Source organism: Sinohyriopsis cumingii, chromosome 7, assembly GCF_028554795.1.
Source record: "Sinohyriopsis cumingii isolate HCF-2022 chromosome 7, ASM2855479v2, whole genome shotgun sequence".
Classification (NCBI taxonomy): domain Eukaryota; kingdom Metazoa; phylum Mollusca; class Bivalvia; order Unionida; family Unionidae; genus Sinohyriopsis; species Sinohyriopsis cumingii.
The window spans coordinates 34,352,195-34,378,945 of NC_142967.1; the positions used below are offsets into that span (position 1 = coordinate 34,352,195).

At 35.0% G+C, this 26,751-nt stretch overlaps 1 protein-coding gene across 1 annotated transcript; it reads left to right on the forward strand.

Moving 5' to 3' along the window:
• The first annotated feature begins 1,381 nt into the window (after nucleotides 1-1,381).
• LOC149795005 (protein DPCD-like) lies at nucleotides 1,382-24,754 on the forward strand. Its single transcript, XM_089964666.1, has 6 exons — nucleotides 1,382-1,487; nucleotides 8,986-9,066; nucleotides 12,643-12,761; nucleotides 19,315-19,448; nucleotides 20,744-20,846; nucleotides 23,758-24,754. The coding sequence occupies exons 1-6, from the start codon at nucleotides 1,427-1,429 to the stop codon at nucleotides 23,860-23,862; spliced, it is 603 nt and encodes a 200-aa protein (XP_089820792.1). The 5' UTR covers nucleotides 1,382-1,426; the 3' UTR covers nucleotides 23,863-24,754.
• Nucleotides 24,755-26,751: the final 1,997 nt, after the last annotated feature.

Below are 26,751 nucleotides of genomic sequence, written 5' to 3' on the forward strand. Positions count from 1 at the left end.
ATACGTCGTGATGGCATATAATCCGGATGTGATCTGATGCAAGGTCATGGGATACCAGGGAGGACCGTAGAATGTTATCATCAGGTCTATGAAGAATTAAGTCTAAAATGTGACCATGTTTATGGGTGGGTTGGAGAACGGACTGTTTGAGGTTGAAAACATTAATGGAATCTATGAGTTTTGATGTATTTGAGTTTCCGGGACAGTCAAAGTGAAAGTTGAATCTCCAAGAATAATCAGGTTGCCACCTATCGAATTTACCTAGTCCAAGAGATTCGGAAACTGCTCCCAAAAAGTCAGCCAACTTGTTTTTTTCTACTAGGAGGAGGGCGGTATAGGCAGAAAAAATGGACTGACCTTTTGCTCCAGTGTGAGTGTGGTTTGGACTAGTTCAAACGCTGTGTGGTCGACATTGAATGTTGTGGTGTAGTTAAGACGTTTTATCATGGAGTTCTTTGTGATGACAGCAATTCCACCTCCGCGAGAATTACGGGTGAACGACTTGATGGAGTAACCAGTGGGTGTTAGATCCGCACATTTGGGTTCATCGCCTGATGTTTTTAGCCCTGTTTCTGTCAGGAAAAATATGTCAACATTTTGGTCGTTGATAAAATTAACTATTTCTATGCGCTTTTCCGGTGGTCCTATGGACTGGGCATTGAATAATGCAATGCGTAGAGGTATTTCTTGGATAGTTGACACAAAGGTTGACGAATTAATAGGGATTTGAATTAGGTTACCTAAATTAACGGTCGAAATTTTTTTACATTGTTGAGCCGAAATAAGGGAGGCAACTGGGATTCTTCTTCCTGTTCTACGCCGGCCAGCTTTGAAACAACGTTTCTTTTTTCGCTTCTGTTTACATTTAGGTAATGACGAATGTAGTCCCAGTTCGTTTAGTCTAGAGCACAATGTAGCGTGGAGAGCCAAGGAGTGATCATTTAAAGCAATTAATGAGGGTCCATCGTAGCATAAACGGGTTGACTGGCGAGTATCACGTGATGGCGGTTTGTTCAAAAACAGTGGAGGAAGACAGCTGAGAAATAGCCTAATTGTTCTCGTTTCCAAAACAAGGAGATGAAGAAACACATACGAAATTAACAGCCAATACATAATGAACACAATAACGAAGATGAAAACAGGCAACAAGCACAAACATCACGAAAACGGCACTAAAAAACGGAACAGCTGATTTTCAAGACCATTTTTTCATCTGTGAATTAATAATGAAATAAAAATATTTAATTCTCATAACAGCGCTCCAGTTTAAGAGTTTACGAGTTAAATGGTCGGATTTTCTGCTATAGATGAAAAAAAAAAAGGCGAGTGAACATATCGACAGCTAGGAATACATTTCAAGGGAGGTAACTAATGGCACTTCTTTAGTATAGAAGTCCTGAAAAAGTTTGTGTATCTACTAAACAATATGGCATCCTTGTGGGTTGAAAACTTGCGAAGCGCACAGAAAACATGCTTAGTACAAAATGGTAAGCCAGACAAGAGCGATAAAAATGTTATTTCTGAGTATAAAAAAATTCCTAATCGGCGGACAAGCCAATGTGAAAGAGTTTGTTTTGAAGCGTTCATTGAATCCTTGATACAAGCTGGTCTTGTCTACACTTGTTTCAAGCTGCCTGAGAAATAGTACTAATATTAGTACCCTTACTCGTACCTCGTGGACAGGGCACTAACATGAGCATATACGTGTTAATGGAGCAAGCCGGGTGTGAATCACACCCGGCGCTCTTTTAGCCTAATAATAACACTTTAAACACATTCCTTGCATATAATCCAATAAATAGAGTAGTCCTCTTATTTAATACCGGAAGTATCGAAAATCATTTTAGAAATAGTTGTAAAATCTCGTTTACTTTTTTCAGCCGATATTTTCGTTTAGATCGTCCGCCATGTTATTTCAAATAATGATTACTTCCGTTCTCAGCCTCGTTTGTTTGTGTGCCATATTAGGACATTGATGCCTTATTTGGAAATGTAAACAAATCGTAGCAAAAATTTGGCGCCGTTTGGGTCAGAAAATCTGCGCATTAAAAGTAAATACGGTTTATCGGCAACTTTGAAATTCAACCAAGAAGCGATTATTCGCACTTGATTGATAATAATATAGTGTAGAATATCCAAAATATGTTCTGGCAAGCCTTACGTAGAAAAGGGGTCATGGCGAGAGTCTCGCGTTGACTGTCATGGTGGACAGGATAAGGTTAGAGTAACCATGCCAATTTATTTTATCGTGTAAGGGCTTAATAAAGTCAAAATAAGTCAAACTTCTTTCACAACATGATTATACTTATGTAGTTGATTTCTACACTGTTTGTTTTTCTGACTTTAGTGATGATTTTTTTTGCTCCATTACATGATATGGTATCAGTTCGTAGCCTCAACCACAACAAATCAAGTTGAGACTACGACATCGTAGCTACCTGAGAAGGTGTATTTTTAGTAATGAAATCTGATTGATGTCTCACTTACAAGGACTGCCATTTTCCATGCAGTGTCAGACTCGGTCTTTTTTGTTATGCGCACCACATTTTTGAAATTATTACTTAAAACAATGCTCTTAGGCATTTCTGCACACATAAGATTTCCGTCTGCAATTTTGAAGCAAAGCGCATACTAGTCCTGCATGTAAGACATAGCACATGTTGATTTTGTTTAGGTGTTATGTCTTACTATCCAAATAATGGCCTTGTATAGCGTGTTCTGATGTCGTTGACATCGGAATGAGTAATCAAAGTTTCTGGAACATCTCACACACTTGGCAGCCTATATCAACACTTTTGCACTAATGTATGTGTAATTAATATACTTACTGTGCTGTCTTTATCCTAGTGGAATGAAAAATATGATACTAGCAAATGGACGCATTTTCACGTTCTGTTGACATACATTTGAATTTGTTGCAATGCAGCAGTAGTTAAGGTATGCCGAAGTAAGTTCAAGTAGTTACATGATGGGGATAAGTTTTTTGAATAAAACGAACCATTGCTTACAGTTCCAATAGGCATAATATATTTTTATTTGTTTCGTTAAAGAATAATATTTCAACTTAACCTGATTTTGGCATTCCCAGCTTTCATCACTTTCCAGCCAACTGAAATATATTCCAATAAACTTAAAAATAGGTCCATTTCTTTTGTGAGAATTGGAATTTATTAGAGAAAAGACATCAGAGTAAGTAAAGTCTGACTAAAACATTATGACTTTATTTTGTAGAAACAGGTTATTTTAGTTGCCAGTTGTGTGAAATATTCCAGAAAAGTTGACTTTCGTAATGATGTTAGTTGACATCAAAACATGCTACACAGTGCCGTTGGTTAGGCTGTAAGACCTTGATGCCCACAACATAAATATCAACGTTAGGTCTTACATGTAGGACTAGGCGCATACTGAATTCAACCGATTGACAAAAATAAAATACAGCAATGTTTATCATTTACCATTTGAAAAGAGGCAATTGTCACCAGAATATTTTGTTCAAAATAATATTAATTTTTGACACAGGGGATACCGCCTTCGTATTTTCCTGACTCATGATATGTTGGCCTATTCTGCGCACAATGTTGAAAAGATGCAATATTTATTAATTGGGCAATAGAAATGAAATGCTTTACTTTGGACTGCTTCTATCAGCATTTCAGTCGAGTAATTAGGTCAGGTTTATAGCTAGTTTTACAAAATTCATCGTAATAATGCCAATAAATGGCAAGATATATTAAGCAAACAAAACCGATCTTGTAAAAAAGTAAAGTTCAACATTTTATAAGAAAATAATTTATTATGTGGAAGAGAAACAAGAATGATTAAGATGTAAGTAATGTGTTTATGACGTCTTGCTGATGAGGAAAAATTATTAAAGAATTTAGTAACAAACTACAATGCTGTCTGGCATTTCTGCGCATTTAAGGTTTCCTTCTACAATATTGAAGCAAAGCGCATACTGAATTTGACCGATTGACCAAACTAAAATACAGCGATGCTTACCCTTTGAAAAGAGGCAGTTCTCATCAGAATATTCTGTTCAAAATAATATTAATTTTGGATACAAGAGATACCACCCCCATGTTTTCCTGACTTGCGATATGTCCACCTATTCTGCGCACAGCATTGAAAAGATGTAATGTTTATCCATTGGGCTATATAAATGAAATACATTACCTTGGACTGTTTCTGTCAGCAATTTAGTCAAGTAATTAGGTCAGGTTTTTAGCTAGTTTTACAAAATTCAATGTAACAATAAATGGCAAGAGATATTAAGCAAACTAAGCCGATCTTGTAAAAAAATTAGTAAAGTTCAACATTTGATAAAAAATAAGCTATTATGTGGAAGAAAAACAACAAAGAATAGGATGCAATATGTTTACAACATCTTGTTGATGGCAAAAAATTACTAAAGAATTTAGAAACAGACTATACACTGGGGAATGTCTTGAGAATTTATGTTCTAGCGGCAAGTTGACATGTTGGGTAACAGACGATTTTGTACGTGTGGGACAATTTCTTGCAAAATTGGAAACTTGGATTAAAATGCAATGTACATTTCCATCTTTTATATAATGTATTTATTTGTATGATTCTAAAATATACATAGTAAATCAGATTTTCTGGGTTACCAGTTCAGGAAGGTCATGGAGTGCATCTTCATGTTGACATTTAGAAATCACATTTTCATATGCATTTCGAGTCGAAATGCGGGATATTTTTGTATACTTTATGAATATCACTTTCCTTAATTAAAGTATGATTGTTCTTTCATAATATAAATAAATTTTGTAACAAAAATAACATGTGATTCATTGTTTAGAGAACTGACATCTCATTGCGCAGAATTACCAGATGCGCAGAATTAGCCGACATGGTGGTAACCATCGTATGTGTCTTTTATGATTAAATAAGAAACATGGCATAATATTAGTTCTACAGTGTAAGACACCTCCAGATATTTGTGTTCTTTTGGTCGCTGTCTTAATGCGTTTCCAAGTTCCATTGACCAACAATTTAGTTGGCTAGAATGCAATGCAAGCAGGCAATGCCAAAATTATTTAAAAGGATGATATGTATCTTGAATGAAATAAAGCTATTAAACAACTTTATTAAGTTTTAATATCTTTTTATTTGTTTCATTAAAGAAACATACCTCAGCTGAATCCGATTTTGGCATTCCTGGCTTCCGTTGCATTCAGTCAATTGAAATTTAGGTTAACGGAACCAGAAAACATCTCCATTTGCTTATGTGAGAATTTGAATTTATTAAAATCAAGACATCAGAGTAAGTAAAGTCCATCTAAGGCAGTATGACTTGAATTTGTAGAACAGCATCAATATGGGCTGCCAAGTGTGTGTGATATTCCTGAACTTGTATTTCTCATTCTGATGTTAGTCTACCTCGGAAAACACTACACAGTACTGTTATTACAAATAAGCAATATTGGATTTTTCTTTGACTATTTTCAGAAGTCTTTTGTGCTAAGCGAATTGGAACTTATATTTTTCCTTTAGGATCCACAGCTGCGTTTAAATTGTTATTGGCTTTATGAATGATCCTGGTGCATTAAAACAAAGGGTTGACTGTACATTTTTCACTATTTTTTTTATTTTCACTCTTGTGAATATTGTGTCCGTTCCACTGAGTAATTGTTAAATATATTGATGTAGAAGCACATAATACTTTAAATTGATGTCTAAACGTGATGATTTTAGAATGTATAAAGACCAAGTTTGCATGTTAGCTGATTGAGAGATCATTCCAAAATACATGGATGTAGAAAAAGTGTTATATCTGCATATGTATTGCTTGAGAGAAACACTAATTGATAAACTTATTTCACTGATGCATATCTAAATTTTGTGCAAATATACTGTTGCACATACTAGTTAATCATTAATGATTAATGAGAAACAATGACAGTAGTGTATACCATTTGTGATTTTGATGGCATTAGGTTTTTTATTAATCTGCAGGATTTTCCAGAACATCCTGTGAATAATCAAAGACCTTTTCAATTTATCACTGAATTACTCCAAACTAACGAGAATCTATAATCCTCATAGAAAATAGACAAAATAAGAAATATATGGTATGTTTTTAAAAAAAAAATATTCTTACATTTTAAAAACTTAATTTCATAGAAATGGAGAATGATTAATTTTTCTTTTAGCATACATTTCCAAAATAATTTTTATTTTACTTTAAGTGAATTTTAATGTAATGAAAGTATGTATGTATATGTATATATATATATATATATATATATATATATATATATATATATATATATATATATATATATATATATATATCATCATCATTATTGGTGACTCAGTCTCGAAAGACCATGTGAATAGCACCCTTGGGGTGTTGTCTGTCTCTGTTGGCATTGTCTGCTGTGGCTGTGCAGGCGTATACGTGAGTGACAGTCCCAATTGCAGTTGATGCAGACATACTGGGAAGTCTGCGTTACTGTGGTTGCTGCCGCGTTCTTCTTTCTCTTACGTTTCTCTGTCGCCAACTGGCCTCTCCTTGCATCAGCGACTGATATGCCATTGTTTACCGTCAGTCTCCAGGTGTCTCGGTCCTCGGCCAGCTCTTCCCAGCCATCGGGTGAAACATTGCATGCCTTCATGTCCCTCTTGCATACATCCTTGAAATGGAGTGAGAGGCATCTGACTCTTCTCATGCCAGTGGCCAGCTGTCCATATAGGATGTCCTTTGGCAGCCTTCCATCCTCCATGCGTCAGATGTGTCCCAGCCATCGAAGGCGGCATTTGCTCAGCAGGGAGTACATGCTGGGGGTACTTGTACGCTGCAGGATCTCACTGTGTGGAACACGGTCTTGCCAGCTGATTTTCAGGATGCATTTTAGGCACCGTATATGGAAGGAGTTGAGCCGGCATTCTTGCCTTATGTAGGTACTCCAGGTCTCACTTCCATATAGAAGGGTGCTGAGAACGCAGGCCTGGTAGACTCGGACCTTGGTGTGCTCTGTCAGCACGTTGTTTTCCCACACCCTCTTCGTTAATCGAGCCATGATGGTGTTTGCCTTTCCAAGCCTTCTGTCCAGCTCCATATCAATCGAGAGAGTGTTGCTGATGGTTGACCCTAGGTAGGTAAAGTTGTTGACTGCTTCCAGGGTGACACCATTGATTTTGATGGAAGGGGCAATGGTGGTATCTTGCACACTGACATTTGTTTTTTCCAAGCTGATGGTGAGACCAAACTGCATGCAGGCATCAGCAAAACAGTCTCCCAGTCTCTGGAGGGCTTCCTCGGTGTGGGTCACAAGAGCTGCATCATCTCCCTGATGAGCACAGCTCTCACTTTGGTCTTTGAGCGCAGTCGTGTCACAATAATATAATCCATGATATCCCTATCTGAATTCACAATAGTTCTAATTAATATTTCTGCCCAAAAGTAGTACTGAGCATTTTTTAATTACAGAGGATAATTGAATAAATAATTCCACCCAAATCAAAACCTGAATACAACAATACAAATGATTTCTGCTTCAGATGTTATAACATAAATCATTAATTTCTCAAATGAACAAGATTATTAACCACTCTACTTGATTTAGGTCAGAATAAGCATTGTCTGAAAATACTAGGTCTATTTTAGTGGAATTTTCCATTCTAGAACATTCTGGATTGTTTACAAGATAAAATCTTACTAAAATTATAATAAAGACTTGTAAACATCAGGTACAACATATTATTCTTTGGGGGAATTCCATTGTTCCAGACTAAGATAAATATGCTTGAATTACAAATAATCTGACTACTTTATCCATAGTCATAGGAAAAATGGTAGCTATGTCTTATTTGTTTACCAAAATCAAAACAACATCAGTGGCTTTAGTCAGAGGCAACATGAACTTGATTTTGGATTAGGTCAGGTCCAAAATACGGTTATCCATAGCATATAATTATGGAGAAAGAAAACCTAACAACAATACAAATTAAATATACACTCTGCAAGCTGGTTTCCCTGATTTGGCCACTCTCTAATCCAGTTTCCTCTGCAGACTGGTTTCCCTAATCTGACTTCTCTCTACTCCACCTTCTTTGCCAGACTGATTTCCCTAATCTAGCCAATTTCTAATTCACATTCCTCTCGACCACTTTTTGTTGCTTTTTTTGTGTTGGGTTAAATGCCAATTCCTCATTGCAAGATAGGCTATATATAGTGGCCAGTATAAGGTGGAGGAAGAACCTGGGTAAACCCCAGTAAGAACCACCAACCAGCAGAGAGCTACTGGCAGCTTTCTCACATACCCATAATGGCCAAGAATGAGACTTGAACCCACACAGACAGAGGTGGGATGGAAGTAATTGTTAAGGGCAAGCACTTTGGACCACTCTGCCACCTAGGGGCCCATCTGACCACTATCGAACCCAGTTTCCTTTGCAGAGAACCCAGCTTCCTTTGCAGATGAGTTTCCCTAATCTGGCCAATCTCTACCCCAGCTTATTATGCAGATGGGTTTCCACTGTCTGGTCACTTTTTGACCTGGCTTCATGTGTAGATGGATCTCCCAAATCTGACTTCACTCTAGCCTAGCTTCTTCTGAAGATGGGATTCCAATGTCTGGTCACTCTCTGACCCAGCTTCCTGTGCAGATCAGTTTCCCTAATCTGGTCACTCTCTTGCCCAGTTTCTTCTGAAGTTGGGTTTTCAGTGTCTGGCCTCTCTCTGACCTGGCTTCCTGTACAGATTAATTTCCCTAATCTAGCCACTCTGTAACTTAAAAGACTGCTTTAAATTTCAACATTTTTCTGGTCACAGATTTCTCTTCCTTGAATAAAATTAACTGTATTTAACCTTAAAAACTAAAGTTTTAATTTGGTCTAGAAGGTTTTTGTCTTGAGAAGTTTCACTTTAGGTATAAAAATAGTAAACCAAATACTTGCTTTTTAAATAACCTTAATCAGTAATTGACTTATCATTTTTGTTTTGCTTTTTTTAAACTATAGGGAGAAGAAAGATTCATTTCACACTTTCAGATGGGACTGAGTTGGCAGAAGAGTATGACCTTAGGAATGATGAACTTGTTGGTAAGTTTGGTATTATATTGTACATAGCAGGCCTTTCTGACCAGTCATAAGTGCATACCTGTCATCTTGTATGGGTTACCTGTAATTTGTACAGGTTTTTCATTTTCGTCAGTGTATATCCATACAACTATTTTGTACATTTTTTTTTTCTTATAAAAATTCTTTTTTTTTGTTTTAAAAATAAAAAATAAAAATTTGGGTTAATTCCAGAAGTCTGGACATAATTTTTTTTTTAAATTGAGCACGATCCAGAATCTTCTTGAGTTATGCACAAGCAACATGGGGATAACTCGGATATGCTTTGGAATGTAATGGAAGCCAGGAATGCCAAAATTGGGTTAAGTTGAAATAACCTTCTTTAATGAAACAAATAAAAATATATTAATATTGAAGAAAGCGTTTAGATAGCTTCGTTTTGTTCAGGATTCTTATGATCCTTTTAACCAATTCCGGCTTCAATCGTATTCCAGCCAACTGAAATGTAGGCCAGCGGAACTTAAAAACATGTCCATTTGCTTGTGTGGAAATTTAAATTTATTAGAAAAAAGACATCAGTGTAAGTAAAGCCTGACTCAAATATTGTAACTTTTATTTGTAGAAAAGTGCTGATATGGGATGCCAAGTGTGTGAGATATTCCTGAAAATTTGACTTATTCTTCTGATGTTAATCAACATCGGAACAGGCTACACAGCACTGTTATTGGGCAGTATGACCTCGATGCGCAAACAATAAATGTCAGGTCGAGGTCTTACATTGTAGGACTAAGGGTTTATGGGGGGAAAATATAAATATGTAATAATGAGACCATGATAAATCCAAAGAAGTTAATATTACAATTTGAAAGTTTGTTTTTCAAAATACTTTGCACATGTCTTTTTTTACTAGTAGCGAAACTTCTGTTTTTGAGTTGCTCTACACATGGATCATGAAGCACTTAAAGATGAGTTTGAGGATTATTGCATGCTGCCTGGCGAGTGTGTGCCTGTATTAACAGACGATCACCAGGAAAGGAGCTTTTGTAGCTAATGGCTGGATATTATCAGCCAGACAGTTAGTACTGGTGGCATCCACTTCCCAAATCTGAAGTTAATTATTCAGTGACTACTTAACTTGCCTCACAACAATGTAGACTGAGAGATCTTTTCTATGACGAAAAAAATGCACACAGATTATAGGAAGTCCTTGAATGCAGACACACTAACATCATTTTTACAGTGTAAAATAAACATTGACACCAACTGCATAGACTTTAAAACCTTGATTACATTGTGAAAAGTGCAAAGTGTGCATGTATTGCATATAATAATGTTTGTGTGTTACAACACACTCAAAATCAAAACAATAAAATAAAGTTTTGGAGATGTAAATAATTATGTGAATATGTGTAAAATTAGTTCGTTTATGGCATTTGTTGTTTTAAAACTGTTGATCTTATATACATTTTTTCATGTAAGGTCTTTATTGGTATGGAGTACAGGTTTTCATCTCAAGGGGTTGACAGGTATATTAAGTGTGGTAACCGCATTATATGTCATAAGACATAACAGACCTTTCTGTACAGTCATAAGTATCATTTGATATTGTTGTAAAATACAATAGGCATTTCTATTTAGTCATAAGTGTGGTGTTATATTGTCATAAGACATAACAGGCCTTTATGTACAGTCATCAGCCTCATGTTATATTGTTTTAAGACACAATATGCCTTTCTGTACAGTCATAAGTGTCATGTTATATTGTTGTAAAATACAATAGGCATTTCTGTTTAGTCATAAGTGTGGTGTTATATTGTCATAAGACATAACAGGCCTTTATGTACAGTCATCAGCCTCATGTTATATTGTTTTAAGACACAATATGCCTTTCTGTACAGTCATAAGTGTCATGTTATATTGTTTTAAGACACAATATGCCTTTCTATACAGTCATAAGTGTCATGTTATATTGTCATAAGACATAGCAGGCCTTTCTGTACAGTCATAAGTCTCATGTTGTAAGACACAGTAGGCCTTTCTGTACAGTCATAAGAGTGGTGTTATATTGTCATAAACATAGCAGACCTTTCTGTACAGTCATGAATGTCATGTTATATTGTTATAAGACACAATGGGTCTTTCTGTACAGTCATAAGTGTGGTTTTGTGTTGTCATAAGACAAAGCAGGCCTTTCTGTGCAGTCATAAGTATGATGTTGTCATATGTCTTCGCTAGCCAAGGTTCTGATATGATATAATGATAAAGCTTGGCAGATCGATCCTATATTTTGGTGCTTAATGGCTGTGAATTTCATTGGATGCAAGCAGCAAGCCACCACATCAAATCAAGATCAGGTGGTTCAAATTCGAACACAGTTCTTACATGATTATGACAAGGAGAGCACACAACTGGAATGGACTCATAAATAAGCAATTTACCACTGCCAGTCCATGTTTGCACAAATCTATCCTTTCCTAAATACACATGTAATGGCTTCTACTTGGTACATAGTCATACTTTTGATGTTAAATTTACAAAGTATCCATTTGAAGTCAGTTGCCTCCTCCATTTTCAGCAGATGTACAATGCACTGATGTTACACTCTGTTGGTTACCTGGTTAGTTGTTATTACATGCTAAGGGAGGCAACTTGTGCAATCCAGTAGCTGTTGCTTGTACAAAGCACTGAAAATTATGATCGATCTGCAAAGATATAGATACGTTAACATATCAATACCTTTTCTAGCAAACATAATTGTATTAGACATAGCAGACCTTTCTGTACAGTCATAAGTGTCATGTTATATTGTTATAAGACATAATATGGCTTTCTATACAGTCATATGTGTGATGTTCTACTGTCATAAGACACAATAGGTCTGTCTGTACACTCACAAGTGTGATGTCATATTGTCATAAGACATAATAGGCCTTTCTGTACAGTCATAAGTGTCATGTTATATTGTTATAAGACATAATAGGGCTTTCTTTTCAGTCATAAGTGTGATGTTATGTTGTCATAAGACATAGCAGGCCTTTCTGTACACTCATAAGTTAAAGTGTGGTGTTGTTATGTCATAAGAAATTATTATAGCAGGCCTTCCTGTAGTCTTGAGTCATTTAACAGTTTGTTTATAATGTTTCTACATATCTTTTGAACAATTAAATGATAAAGTTAAATACTTAGCGGCTCTACATGTCAGAACAAATATACATGTGTGCATGTAACAGCCATATGTACAACATGTCTTCTGCAGATGGGTTCCAATGTCTGACCATTCTCTGACCCAGCAATATGTATAGCACATGTCAGAGCAAACACAGCTGTACATGTCAAAGCAAATATACAGCTATACATGACATCAAAATTACAGCTATACATGCTACCAAATATAAGCTGTGTATGTCAGAAAAAGTATACGGCTGTAAATATCAAAGCAGTTATGTGGTACATGTCAGTTAAAATACAACAACATAAGCCAAAATAAATGTTCAGCTGTACATGTCAGGTAAATATACATTTGTACATTTGAGAGTCAGTGCTAATTATATAAGACAGTATAACTTAAGCAAAGTAATCTCTATGTGTTTTATTTTGCAGTCCGTAAATGGCGAAGAAAAGGAACAATAGGAGGTATTGGGAAGTGGGAGTTTGAAGTGGGTGAGGAACTGATGGTTAGAAATCTGGAGTCAGAAGGATTAATGGAAACATCAAGCAACGTAAATAAGTTATAGCATCCATAATTGATTTTGAACTCAAGCAATGCAATTAATTTCTTGCATCAATACTTGATTGTGAACCTCAAGTAATGTAATTCAGGTACAGTTAATTCAGGTACAGCATCAGTACTTAATTGTGAACCTCAGTTACAGCATTTATACTTGATTGTGAACCTAAAGTAATGTAATTCATTTACATTATTGTTTCCTGATTGTGAACCACAACAGTAAAGTTCAGTTACAGCATTAATACTTGAACTTTATTGCTTGAGGTTCGTGATGAAGTAATAATGCTGTAATTGAGCTTCATTGCTTGAGGTTCACAATCATGTATTGTGCATGCAATTTTTGTTAGGGTTATTGCCCTTACTATCTTACAGCTTAATGCATTGTTTGACACAATCTTGTTAGCACAACTATCTCATGATGCACATGTCAACAAATCACATTGCTTCCTCAGTCTTTGTTAGAGTTATTGCCCTTTTATCTTGTATGTTTAAAACTTAATGCCGCATATAACACAGTCTTTATAGCACAACTAGTTCCACAGTTTGTCATGTAATTCTTAATGGCTTGCCATGAAACCTGTTACATATTATGGTCAGCATCAAAATATGTACATACTTACAAATCTTTGTGCTGATATGAATTTTGTAAGAGTTATTGCTCTTATGAACTTAGAGGATACATTTGACAACAGAAGATTGTCAGTGCAACTACTCTTGCAGTTTTTAGTGAATTACCATGAAACTTAGTACAGTGTATGGTCATCATCATCATGTTGACACTATTTTCAGGAGAGTTATTCACTTTGACAATAGATTCATCTCAGTGGTACAAGTAATGCTAATGTATGGTCATAATGGTACCAGTAATACTAACGTATGGTCATAATGGTACAAGTAATACTAATGTATGGTCATAATGGTACTAATAATACTAATGTACGGTCATAATGGTACAAGTAAAACTAGTGTATGGTCATAATGGTACAAGTAATGATAATAATAATAATGAGGACTTTGTATATTTTTGCAGTCAAAATAAGTGAGTTTTGAGAGCACTCTTGAATGGGATCACTGTGTCTTTGTGTCTAAGTTCAGTGGGCAGTTCATTCCTCGTTACTGGGCCCTGGTATGCAAAAGAATGCTGTCCATATGACTTTGTTTTCATAGTGGGAATAATGAGTATACGATTGTCAGAAGAGGAGCGTAAGTATCTTGCTGGTGTGTACACATGGGTGAGGTCAGATAGGTATGTTGGGCTAGAGTCTGTCAATGAAACGTAGCACAGAGAACAAATTTTGTGTTTGATTCTGGATCAAATGGATAGCCAGTGTAGGGTACAGAGCAGGGGGAGGTGTGCTCTAATCATGGTACTCTAAGTATGATCCGAGCAGCTTTGTTTTGAACTTTTTGAAGTTTCTGGAGTAGATATTGAGATGAAACAGACAGAATTGAGTTACAATAGTCAAGTCTTGACAGTACTAATCAACACACAAGTGTTTAAGTGGCATCAACTGAAAGATATTTGCAAATGGAGCTGATGCGTCTCAGCTCTAGATATGCAGCCTTGCATATGTTCATGACATTTTGGTGCAGTGTGAGAGTACTGTCCAGAGTAATATCTAGGTTTCGTACTGATTGTGTGAATTTAATGTTGGTGTTGCTGATATTTATTGTTTGAGGTAAAGGATGTGAATGAGAAAGTCTTTATGTTGTAATCAGAATAGCCTCAGTTTTATCATCATTCATCTGCAGCTTGTTGCATGTCATCCATGATTTCACATCAGAAATGCACCTCTCTACACCTTGGATCATAGTATCAACTTTCAGTTGGGTGGCTAAATTTGTATATTTGGATGTCATCAGCGTACAATTAGTGAGACACTGGATGATGATCTATGACACTTGAGAGCGGCTGAGTGTTTAGAATGAAGAGAACAGGTCCAAGAACAGACCCCTGTGGAACACCACAACACAGATCAACTGGGTTGGAGTGTATTCCATTTGCAGACACAATTTGTGTCCTGTTGACCAAGTAGGACTTGAACCACAGTAGGCTGTATCATGAATGCCAAATACATGCTGGAAACGGTGAAGTAATACTAATGTATGGTCATAATGGTACCAGCAATACTAATGTATGGTCATAATGGTACTAGTAATACTAATGTATGGTCATAATGGTACAAGTAATACTAATGTATGGTCATAATGGTACCAGTAAAACTAATGTATGGTCATAATGGTACAAGTAATACTAATGTATGGTCATAATAGTACCAGTAAAACTAATGTATGGTCATAATGGTACAAGTAATACTAATTTATGGTCATAATGTTGCTCGTAATACAAATTTATGATCATAAAGGTATCATCCAGATCTTCATTTATGTAGATTTTATTTGAGTACCAGTTTTTGATCCACAGACATTGAATACTTAAGTCTGGCATTTGAATCCCAGAAAAAAGAATGGACCAACATAATCGTCATTGTTCCATTTCAAGCATTCATTTCAATATTTTCAATTAATACATTGCCAGACATTGGGAAAATATAAATTGAAATATACAAGCAAGAGCTGTCTACTCTAGGACAGGTGATTAAGCCATTCATGTTGATTTCTCTGCTTGGGCTAAAATATGACCTAAATGAGTGCAAATGTGTCACTTAGTGTGTATATCAGTCTAATTAACATGCCATACTGTGTAATATGCTCACTTAGTGTGTATGTAAGTGTAATTGACATGCCAGAATGTGTAATATGCTCACTTAGTGTGTAAGTGTAATTAGCATGCCAGAATGTGTAATATGCTCACTTAGTGTGTATGTAAGTGTAATTAGCATGCCAGAATGTGTAATATGCTCACTTAGTGTGTATGTAAGTGTAATTCACATGCCAGAATGTGTAACATGCTCACTTAGTGTGTATGTAAGTGTAATTCACATGCCAGAATGTGTAATATGCTCACTTGGTGTGTATGTAAGTGTAATTAGCATGCCAGAATGTGTAATATGCTCATTTGGTGTGTATGTAAGTGTAATTCACATGCCAGAATGTGTAATATGCTCACTTAGTGTGTATGTAAGCATAGTTCACATGCCAGAATGTGTAATGTGCTCACTTAGTGTGTATACAAGAGTAATTCACATGCCAGAATGTGTATTGTGCTCACTTAGTGTGTATACAAGCATGATTCACATGCCAGAATGTGTAATGTGCTCACTTAATGTGTATACAAGAGTAATTCACATGCCAGAATGTGTAATGTGCTCACTGTGTGTATACAAGCATGATTCACATGCCAGAATGTGTAATGTGCTCACTTAGTGTGTATACAAGCATGATTCACATGCCAGAATGTGTAATGTGTTCACTTAGTGCATATACAAGCATGATTTACGTACCAGAATATGTAATATGCTCACTTAGTGCATATACAAGCATGATTCAAATGCAAGAATGTGTAATATGCTTACTCAGTGCGTATAAAACAGGGCTCGAATTTAACACAAATTTCTTTGTAGCCAGAAGGACTAGTATACTGAGAAATTTACTAGTCCTATCAAATCTTTACTAGTCCTGTCCACAAAACAATGTCACACACTTGTATTGAGATTAACAACAATTTTATTTCATAGATAGCATTATCATATTGAATGTAGAAGTACAGAAGTATAGACCCTGCTTCAAATCATCAATCACTCAATTCACATTTCTTGTTTCTCAAGATAATCTGGATCCACTTCCAGAAAGGGATCCAGGTTTCATATAAGTTTACTGATTCAATTTTAAAGTTCGAACAACCGGCAACAAAACTGGATGTTTTCTCTATGTTTGTTTTTGTGAATTCCGTACACCAGTTACACCACATAATGTTCTTTTCCTTATCATAATTCAGCCATTCCCTGTCTTTTGTCCATGTGTTCTGAAACGTTCGATTATGCTTTTCCATATCATAAGAATTATTCTTGTCTTTTCTGACATTTTCATTCAACTTTTGTTTTCTTCCGGTGGCTGAACACCTTCTATAAAATGCCACATTTTGCCTGTTTTATAAGGAAGGAATTGTGTCTCGTGTTGAAATACGAGATGTTACAGTATAGCTGATACAAACTAGTTAAAGTAAGAAAAGGAATGGGACAGTGTCCTTAACATCAGAAAGTCAGAGCAAGAAACACGTTTCAAAACACGTGCCTTTGCCCCGGCGTCCCCTAAAGTTAAATGGCCTCTGCCTAATAAAGACTCAACTTCAGCGGATGTTCTGCAGGATCAAAGCAGTCACTATTGTAAACACTGTTATAAAATGTTAGCATCAAAAGATATGTTAGTTTCAACTTGGAAAAGGTGTGTTCCCATCAAACAAAGCCATATGACTCGGTGCGTTGTATTTAACAACTCCAGTTACAGTCTCATCATTAATAGCATAAGTTTGGTAATTTCTAATTAATCAGACCTCACTGTATTGCTGAAATTAATAATAAGCTGGAAAATTTTCAAATCTTAGATGCCCATGCTCAGAGATTTTAATTCCCAACAAATATACGACATTTTGCTTGGATATATTCATGTGTATTCAATTATTTGTTCATTCTTGTAAGGGAAAAAATATAAAAACTATTTTATCATCATAGAAATGGTAGTTGTATGGAAAGGATGTGTCAATAACGTAATTGTAATAAATTGATCTAATTCTTATAATTATTTCGATGCAAATGCAATATTTGCAGTTTCTCATTTGTGTCTGTTCGAGCATTTGGCAAGCAAGCCAAAAATAAACTTGCACAAACAAACATGCAAACTAATTTCTTTGAATATTTTTTGCTGTGTTCTTTTGTGTGGTATACCGTCTGGTAGTTTGTCACTGTGGTCAAGTGAATAAAGTGTGACACCACGTCATTTTTCATTTAATTCGTTGTCAAATTAATTATGATCAATTACCAAAGTTCCGTTGTTAATGACGGGACCATAATTGGCACTATTAAGCGAAATACACAAAATCAGATGGTTCCTAACGCACGTTTCCAAGGCAGAAATTGACTTCATCTTCTCATGCTAATATTTTATGACTGTGTTTACAATGGTCACTGGTTTGATTATATAGAACATATGCTGAAGTCATGTCTTTATTAGGGAATGGCATAAACAAACGCTGACTGTTGATAAACGAAACTTACTAGCCCATTGTACTATCAACATTATGAAAGTTACTAGTCCGACAGGAAATCTACTAGCCTCGGTCTAGTGGACTACTGCTAATTTCGAGCCCTGATACAAGCATGATTCACATGCCACATGCCAGAGTGTGTAATGTGCTCACTTAGTGTGCATACAAGCGTGATTCACATGCCAGAATGTGTAATGTGCTCACTTAGAGCGCATACAAGTGCGATTCACATGCCAGAATGTGTAATGTGCTCACTTAGTGCATATACAAGCATGATTCACATGCCAGAATGTGTAATGTGCTCACTTAGTGCATATACAAGTGTAATTCACATGCCAGAATGTGTAATATGCTCATAGTTTGTATATATGTGTATGTACTTTACATGCCAGAATGTGTAATATTTTCATAGTGTATATACATGTGTACTTCACATGCCAGAATGTGTAATATGTTCAGTGTGTATAGAAGTTTAATTCACATGCCAGAATGTGTAATATGCTCAGTGTGCATACATGTGTAATTCACATTCCAGAATGTGTAATATACTCATATTGTGTATATATGTGTATGTACATCACATGCAAGAATGTGTAATTTGCTCATAGTGTGTATAAATGTGTACTTCACATGTCAGAATGTGTAATATGCTCATAGTATGTACGTAAGTGTAATTCACATGCCATAACGTGTAATATGTTCACAGTGTGCATACATATGTAATTCTCATTCCAGAATATGTATTATGCTCATAGTGTGTATATATGTATATGTATTTCACATGCCAGAAAGTGTAATATGCTTATAATGTGTATACAAGTGTAATTCACATGCCAGAATGTGTAATATGCTCAGAGTATATGTATGTATGCATGTTTGTATGTATGTATGTATGTATGTATGTATGTATGCATACATGTATGTATGCATGTATGTGTTTATGTTTGTGTTTGTATTTTCCATAGTGATGACATGCCAGAATGTATAATATACATCATAGTATGTATACATGTATACAAATTGATTGGTATGAATTTCTGAGAGTGGAGAAAAAGGTTACTCAGGCAGATCAAGAGATCTTAATGATGGTTAGGGTAGTGTCAAGTTTGATTGTTTTATTTCAGGTGAATAAACAACTTTTGTTCTATTTCTTTTAGTACAGGTAATTCATACAGCTTGTTTGCATTTTTTTAAATTACTTTATTGGAAGAAAGTTAAAGGTCACTGCAACAATGTTTTATATAATTTGTTTACTGCATTGTTGTTTTAATGTTGTCATTTAGTGAAAAAAAAGGTGGCCTGTTAGTGCATTATTTCTTTTTACAATGTCCACTGCATGAAAATGATGACCACCACGTTGAAAAGACATTTATATTTTCAGCCAATATTTACCAGGAAAGACACAAAAACGGCATTTCAGTGGCGAGTACGCAACCTTCCATATCCAAAAGAGACTTATATTGTCAGCATTGATGATGATCAGAAACACATCAGCATACGCACCACAAATAAAAAGTGAGTGATTTTTAGTTGGGGTCTTTTAATGATAGCAAAATTAGAAAGTGTTGTAGCTATAGATTTGATTTTGCAAGATGAATGCAGTTACATGCAAAAATGATAACATTGACATTTTTGTGAAATAGATGTCATACATGCATGATACATGCATGTGTGTGTTTTGGAATGTTAATGTAACTTTAACAATTTGTCTTTCATATCACTATGATGTCTGCATTGTGACAGATTATAGTGATGTCTAGTACTGGGTAATCATGCCGCAGACATGTAGCATCAAGTCCTACCCAGTCATATTATCCTGACACCAGGCCAACTAGTCCTAACACCAACCTCTTAATGCTGAGCATCAAGCAAGGCAGCTGCTAGTACCATTTGTATAAGTCTATGGTATAACTTGGTCAGGGTTTGAACCTGCGACTACCTGCATACGAGGCTGACGCCCTAACCATTAGGCCACCAGAGCAGTCCATGATACATGCAAGAAAAATGCAGTTATATGCAAAATAAATGCAATTACATGCATAATAAATCCAATTATGTACCAGAATAACTGACTAAGACAAATGTGAAGAAAAAATGATTTTTTAATGACTTTCATACCATCTTTTGTAATTTTTCCAACTGAAATGGCAAAATTTAAAATTTCATCAATTGAAAATAAATATAATACATGCAAATGATGTTAGATATTCTGTACATTTAGCAAATATCAAATTTATTTAGTTGTGTTGAAGAAAATTAAGTATAGAATACATACAGATGTTATATATGTATGTGTAACAAGTCAGAATGTTATTTGTATTGCTGAAGGTTAAAATCAGACAAAATATACACTAACTTAAGGAGACGTTATCTCATGTCTTAGCACTTACAGCTTAGTACATAATATATACCCATTTGCCTTGGATGTGGGAGGTTGCAAGATCAAACCAAAGAATTTAAAAAATGGTACTAACAGCTGCCTCACTTGTCGCTCAGCATTAAGAGGTTAGTTTTAAGACTGGTCAGCTTGGTGTCAGGATAAAATGACTGGGTGAGACAGCATGTTACATGTCTGCCACATGATGCCCCAGTGCTAGACATCACTATAAACTGACAAACTGCAGAGATCGTACCATAATATTACTGAATTGTTTTTAAATCTATGTTAAAAATCTAAATCACACACACACACACACTCATGCACTTTTTTATTTCCCAAACCTATTGTTTCTTTGGAAATTCAAGCTTGCAGAGTATTTAAGAGATTTCATTACATGTGAATCTTGAATCCTTCTGTTTGAACTTTTCAGATACTACAAAAAGTTTGGCATACCAGATATGAACAGAATCCAGTTAGCCCTGGAACCACAAAATCTCTCATTTGCTTATGCTAACAACACACTCATAGTTTCAGTAAGTATTGGTTACAGCTATGGCTGCTTTAAAATTTAAAACTGTTTGGGTAGAATCTGGTTCTTTTTGCACAGGAACTGTTCTTTAGCAATACATTTTTTATATATATATATATCTGAAATTTGCCCCTTGATATGCTAGGACTTATGTCTGGCCTTTTTTAGAATAGCTGTTAAATACTGTAAGACTCCAGTTTGGCCATTTTTAGCACACAAAAAGCTACCTCATAGCTGGCATATACTGTATGTACCTAAAGATTGCACCTTGACATGATATGCATCTTATCTAGCACAAAGCTACCTCACAGCTGGCATATACTGAATTTACCTGTACCTTGACATGCTAGGGCTTCAGTCAGGCCTTTTAGCAGAAAGCTACCTCACAGCTGTTAAATACTATATATACCTAAGTTTGGACCTCAACATGCTAGGACTCCTGTCAGGCCTTTTTGTAGCACAAAGTTACCTCACAGCTGGCATATACTGTCACCTTAACATGGCTGGGACTCCTGTCTGGCCATGTTTTTTTAGCAAAAATAACTTCACAGCTGTTAAATACTGAAAATACCTTAAGTTTGGACCTTATCATGCTAGGACTCTTGTGTGGTCTTTGTTAGCACAAAACTTTCTCACTATTTGCACCTACTGTGAAGGCATGGCTATTCTACATTAGCACAAAGCTGCCTAACATCTGGCAGATGTTATTATGAATTCACTGGCCTACATTAGCACAAAATTTCCTCACAATTGGCAAATACTGTAAAATTCATGGTTGACCAGCATCCTACAACATCATTTACAGTAGTTATTGCCCTTGATTGTGTGACATGCTAAACATTAGTTTCCACCTGATAGCTCTACATAAGATTGTTGGATTTCAGCTTAACTGGACATGCAGAATTGTACTGAGGATACCTTGGATGAGTATAATTTCAAACATTCCATGATATCGTTTACAGGAGTTATGGCCATTCATTGTCGCCTGCCCCCCCCCCACTACCACTTTGATTTCTATGACAGTTTTACCAAAGGTTATTGGACTTAATCAGATTTTGCATAAGCTTTATATTGATGTAATTTTGATGAATTTGATTTCCAGTGTTCCATAACATTTAATTTTTCAACAATTATCAAATGGTATTTGAAAGCCCATTATTCTGCATTGTTCATTTTTCTTTGCATAATTTTACCAAGGATTAATGGATTTTAGCTAAACTTAACATGCACATTTATATTGATGAGACCTTGAATGGGTTTAATTTTCAGCATTCTTGATCATGATGTATTGGAGTAATGGTCCCTGATTATTATTAAATGGTTTCTGCAGCATAACTTATCAAAAAGAATCTCGACTTAATTTTGCAAGCATATTTGCATTATTGTTACCTTTAATGAATTAAATTTTAAGCTTTTTTGTGGATTATTTACTGGAGTTATGGGGGTCTCTGAGTGACTGAGTGGTCTAATGAGCTCACCATTACAGATCACTGCCATCTCACCTTTTGTCTGCATGGAGTCAAGTCTTGGGTTAGGCCTATGTGGGTATGTGAGAAAGCTTGCCAGTAGCTTCTCGTTGGTTGGTGGTTCTTTCCAGGGTTTTCCCAGGTTCTTCCTCTGCCAATAATACTGGCTGCCATGTATAGCCTATCTTGTGCTGAAAAATGGCATTAAACCCTACAACAACAACAACAGCTACTGGAGTTATGGTCCTGATTGCTTATCCTCCAAAGCTCTAATTTCTAATGCATAACTTTACAAAAATTGTTGGACATCACCCACATTAATTATGCAGTTTTACATTAATAAGACCTCAAATGATTGGGATTTCCAGCATTCAGCATAATAATTTAAATGAGTTATGGCCCCTGTTTTCCTGTCTTTCAACACTTTGGTCTGAAAAGGATAGCCTTTAATGAGATTGATGGGTTTCAACTTAATTTTGTGTAAGAAATTTTAGCTCGGTTTAATTTTCAGATGTCTACATTTTTATGACAGTTTAAGGTTTAAATATCATTTCTTAGTGGAACAATAACACATTTGTTTATAATTTTGGTTCTTGCAGCCTAAAATTACAAGGAATCATTGGATTACAGGCATGTTTTGTGTGCAGCTTTGCTCTGTCAAACTCTTAGATTTTTCTGATTGCCATCGTTTTAGACCTTGATTTTGTACAGTTATTGTAAATTATTGTTCGATACACCTCACTTGTTTCAGCCAGTTTCCTCTATTTAAGGTCTTAATGAGCAAATTGTCACAGGTTGAACCCATTGCAAAACTTCCATCATTGACTGATCAAATTGCCTTTGTTTATATAAACTGCCTTGTCTACAAAACAGAATAAACCTAACTAATTGAAACAAGTGTCAACACTGTACATGAAACCATTTCTCTAGGACAGCAGATAACACAATGACTGGTTTAAAGATCCCCATCAGGTGCAAATTATACATCAAACCATTTCTCTGGGGCAGCAAGTAACACAAGATGGCTTGAAGGAACCTGATCAAATGTAAGCATTGTATACAAACCATTTCTAGGGGCTGGAGCATCCAGCCTTTTTTGGGCTGGGGGCCAAAACAGATAAAAATGTTTAAGGTCATGGGCTGCATGAGCAAGAACAGTTCCTTATCACTAATTATGTGTATGAATTAAAATACATATTTTGAAAAAGGCTGCCTATATGGCCATGGGCCGCACAATGTGAAGGACTGGGCAGCATGTGGCCCTTGGGCCACTAGTTTGACATTCCTCCTATAGTGCAACAAGTTGCACAAGAAGGGTTGAAGGATCCCCATCCATTAAAGTAGGTTAGAATTACTTGTTTAGGTAAATTATAATATAAAGATTTCAAAATAAATATAATTTTCAAACATTGAAACAAATCTTATTTTTCTTTTTTTTTACTGTTTCAGTATCAAAAGCCGGAACCAATATTAGAGTTAGAAGAACTTTTACAAGAGGAGTTTAGAAAGATGAAGGCCAGTAAGGATGGAGATGTGGATTGTACTCCAAGCTGAGTATTGCCAAACCCAAAGACAAGTTGGACAATTTTTTTTAAAAAAACATGGGAATTGTGGATTAAATTCTGTTCATGGATGGCACTTTTATTTGATTACTGATATTCAGTTGGATAAGTTTTATTTTCTCCACAAGTTGTTCAGCAATAGTTTTTCCAAGCAATGTGGCCAAAAGTTACAGTTGGTAATTTATGTCTTGTAAAACAAAGTTGTTGTAAGTGCATTTAAAATACAGATAGTTCTCCATTATCCAAGATGATAGAAACCATGCTAATGGAGACTGACTTAAAATGGATCAAGTGTGAATAATATTGTAAAGTTGTCATGGAATTAATCTGTATTCATTCTAACACTCTTTATGTGTGTAGGGGAGAGGAGAGATGATGTTTACTTCTTTGGCTGTGTAACAAGTTGAATTTCTTTATCACAAATATTTTAAATTTATTTTCAAACAGCAAAACCAAAACTACAAAATGTTTAGTGGTTGATCTCGTTACTATTTTCTGTATCTTGTATTACTTGTAAAAAGATAAAATTGACAGCTGACAAATATTTAGCATCTATATACATTTTTGTTATACCACATATTAATAACAGATTGTCATTAAACTTTTCTTACTTTATTATTAATTGTAAATCACTGTTTGACCAAATATACTGTTTGAGAGAATTTAGCAAGCAAACAAATTCATGAAAATATTATGCTTGCTAAAATTATGTGATAAAAACATATGTATGAATGTTTGTATGATAGAAATGATGACATCCACTCAGAAGGAGACTTCTGAAAGTTGGGACCCAAGGATAGATACAAGAAGTATCCAGTACACATGCACCATGTTATTTTTAAGATGTAATTCCAACAAGTGAATGAATAAACTTTTCAATATTACTCTAAAGGAATGTTTTTATTTGTGTATTGTCATTAATTTTTCTACAACATTCCTAATTATTTGTAGTTATTCAAAAATACACCAAAAAGCTATCATTTTGGCCATTGGTTATTAGCTACAATTTTATGTCACTTAAATGCTAAAATTGTACATTTGCTAAAATTTAATGATTCTAAAATATTGTGATTAAAAAGTATTGTTTTAGGAGTTTGAAATGTTTAATTTATAGGCAAATTATCGATGTTAATTTTTAGTTCGACATAAAAGTTCCAAAAAAGCGATTTGAATGAAAAATTAATAATGCAGAAGAAATAATTACAATTTCTTTTGATTGATAGTGTTCAGAAATGAAGGGTATGAAAAATGATTGTGTACACAATGGGTATACAAAATGATGATATATACAAACTAAAGGATATGATGGTGTACAAAAATTGAGGTTAAAAATCTTAAAGTTTCCACGAATTAAAATAATGGCAGTATGTGACACTTGTGTTCAGATTTTGGATATGAACAAAGAAATAAGAAGAGGTGTTTCATTTCTTTATTGCATATCAAGCACACTTTTAATTAGTATACACTGTTTGAAAAATAAAGCCCTGCAACCATGCATCACACTGGAAATTATTTTACATCTAACTTGTATATATGGATTGTAACAGTAATAAAATAGTTCAGATCACATGATACGGGTAGAATGCCTATATATCACAGAAAGCACAAGTAAGTAAAAATGTTAGAAGTATAACAAGATCAATCTGTATTAGTTATCACAACACATCAGACTGAAAGCTTGTACAATAATTGATCGGAGCATGGTCTTTTCTTGACTTGACTCACACTGGCATTAAACATCGGCAAGGTTCCAGCAAAACATTTAATTAATTATTTCTCTTACATCTGCACAAGTTTATTTGTATCATTAATTTAAATTACACTCAACTGTGAAAGTCTCTGCAACACATGTACAGTGTACATAATTACACATGCAGTTACATGTACTGTGTACATAATTACACATGTAGTTACATGTACTGTGTACATAATTACACATGTAGTTACATGTACTGTGTACATAATTACACATGTAGTTACATGTACTGTGTACCTAATTATGCATGAAGTTACATGGGTCAAGTTTCAACTTATTTCAGTTACACTCAGCTGTGAAAGCTCCTGTAATATATGTAGTGTACATAATTTAAAAGCAGCTACACATGTCAAGTCTCATCTTTGTTTATTTTAATTACATGTAATTGTGAATGACTGTGATTCATGCATTCTGTATATATCTACACACATGTTAAGTGTGACCTTTCTTTGATTCACAATAAATATGATGTGCTAGTACCAACTAGTTTCTGTTAGACACAGTTAATTTAGCATTTTTTACAAAGTGTGTCATATAATACTGACTAGTAATTTGTTTACAAGAAATCACCCACTTTTGTTTACATGGGCTTAAAGTCCAATCCTCAGACAACCCCAGTTGAATTTTGTTAGAAATATTCTAGTACTTAGACACAGTTGTTTTGTTTTCTGTTCAAGTATAATCACATATATGTTACATTAGCAAGATCTGTAAATATTTTATTAGTTTAATGTATCATCAATAATTCGATCTGAATTGATGAGCAGTACACGAGGTTATTTAAAGTGTGCTCTACATTTGTTAATGGTTGCTATATTTTATGCAAAATCAGCATTATTTTTACAAACCTGAAATTTCTCAATAAAAAATGCTCTGCATCAGATTTTGTCAAAATTGCCATGATTTGGTTTTAGATTGTTGAAAGACAACAGGTAATGGATGGAAACAACACTGTAACATAAACCTCTTGACCTAAAAAATCAGTTGTGTTAGCTAGCTTAGAAGCTGACATGATAATTGACAAACACCTTAATGAAAAATGTTGACCAGGTAATTGACAAACACCATAATGAAAATAATCGACATGGTAATTAACAAACACCTTAAACAAAATGAACATGTATT

Bases quoted from the DNA above. Each gene is read 5' to 3' on its own strand.
- LOC149795005 (XM_089964666.1), top strand. From the start codon at position 1,427: ATGGCATCCTTGTGGGTTGAAAACTTGCGAAGCGCACAGAAAACATGC. The intron at 19,449-20,743 runs GTGAGTGATTTT...TGAACTTTTCAG, and splicing joins ATACGCACCACAAATAAAAA to ATACTACAAAAAGTTTGGCA. The intron at 20,847-23,757 runs GTAAGTATTGGT...TTACTGTTTCAG, and splicing joins ACAACACACTCATAGTTTCA to TATCAAAAGCCGGAACCAAT.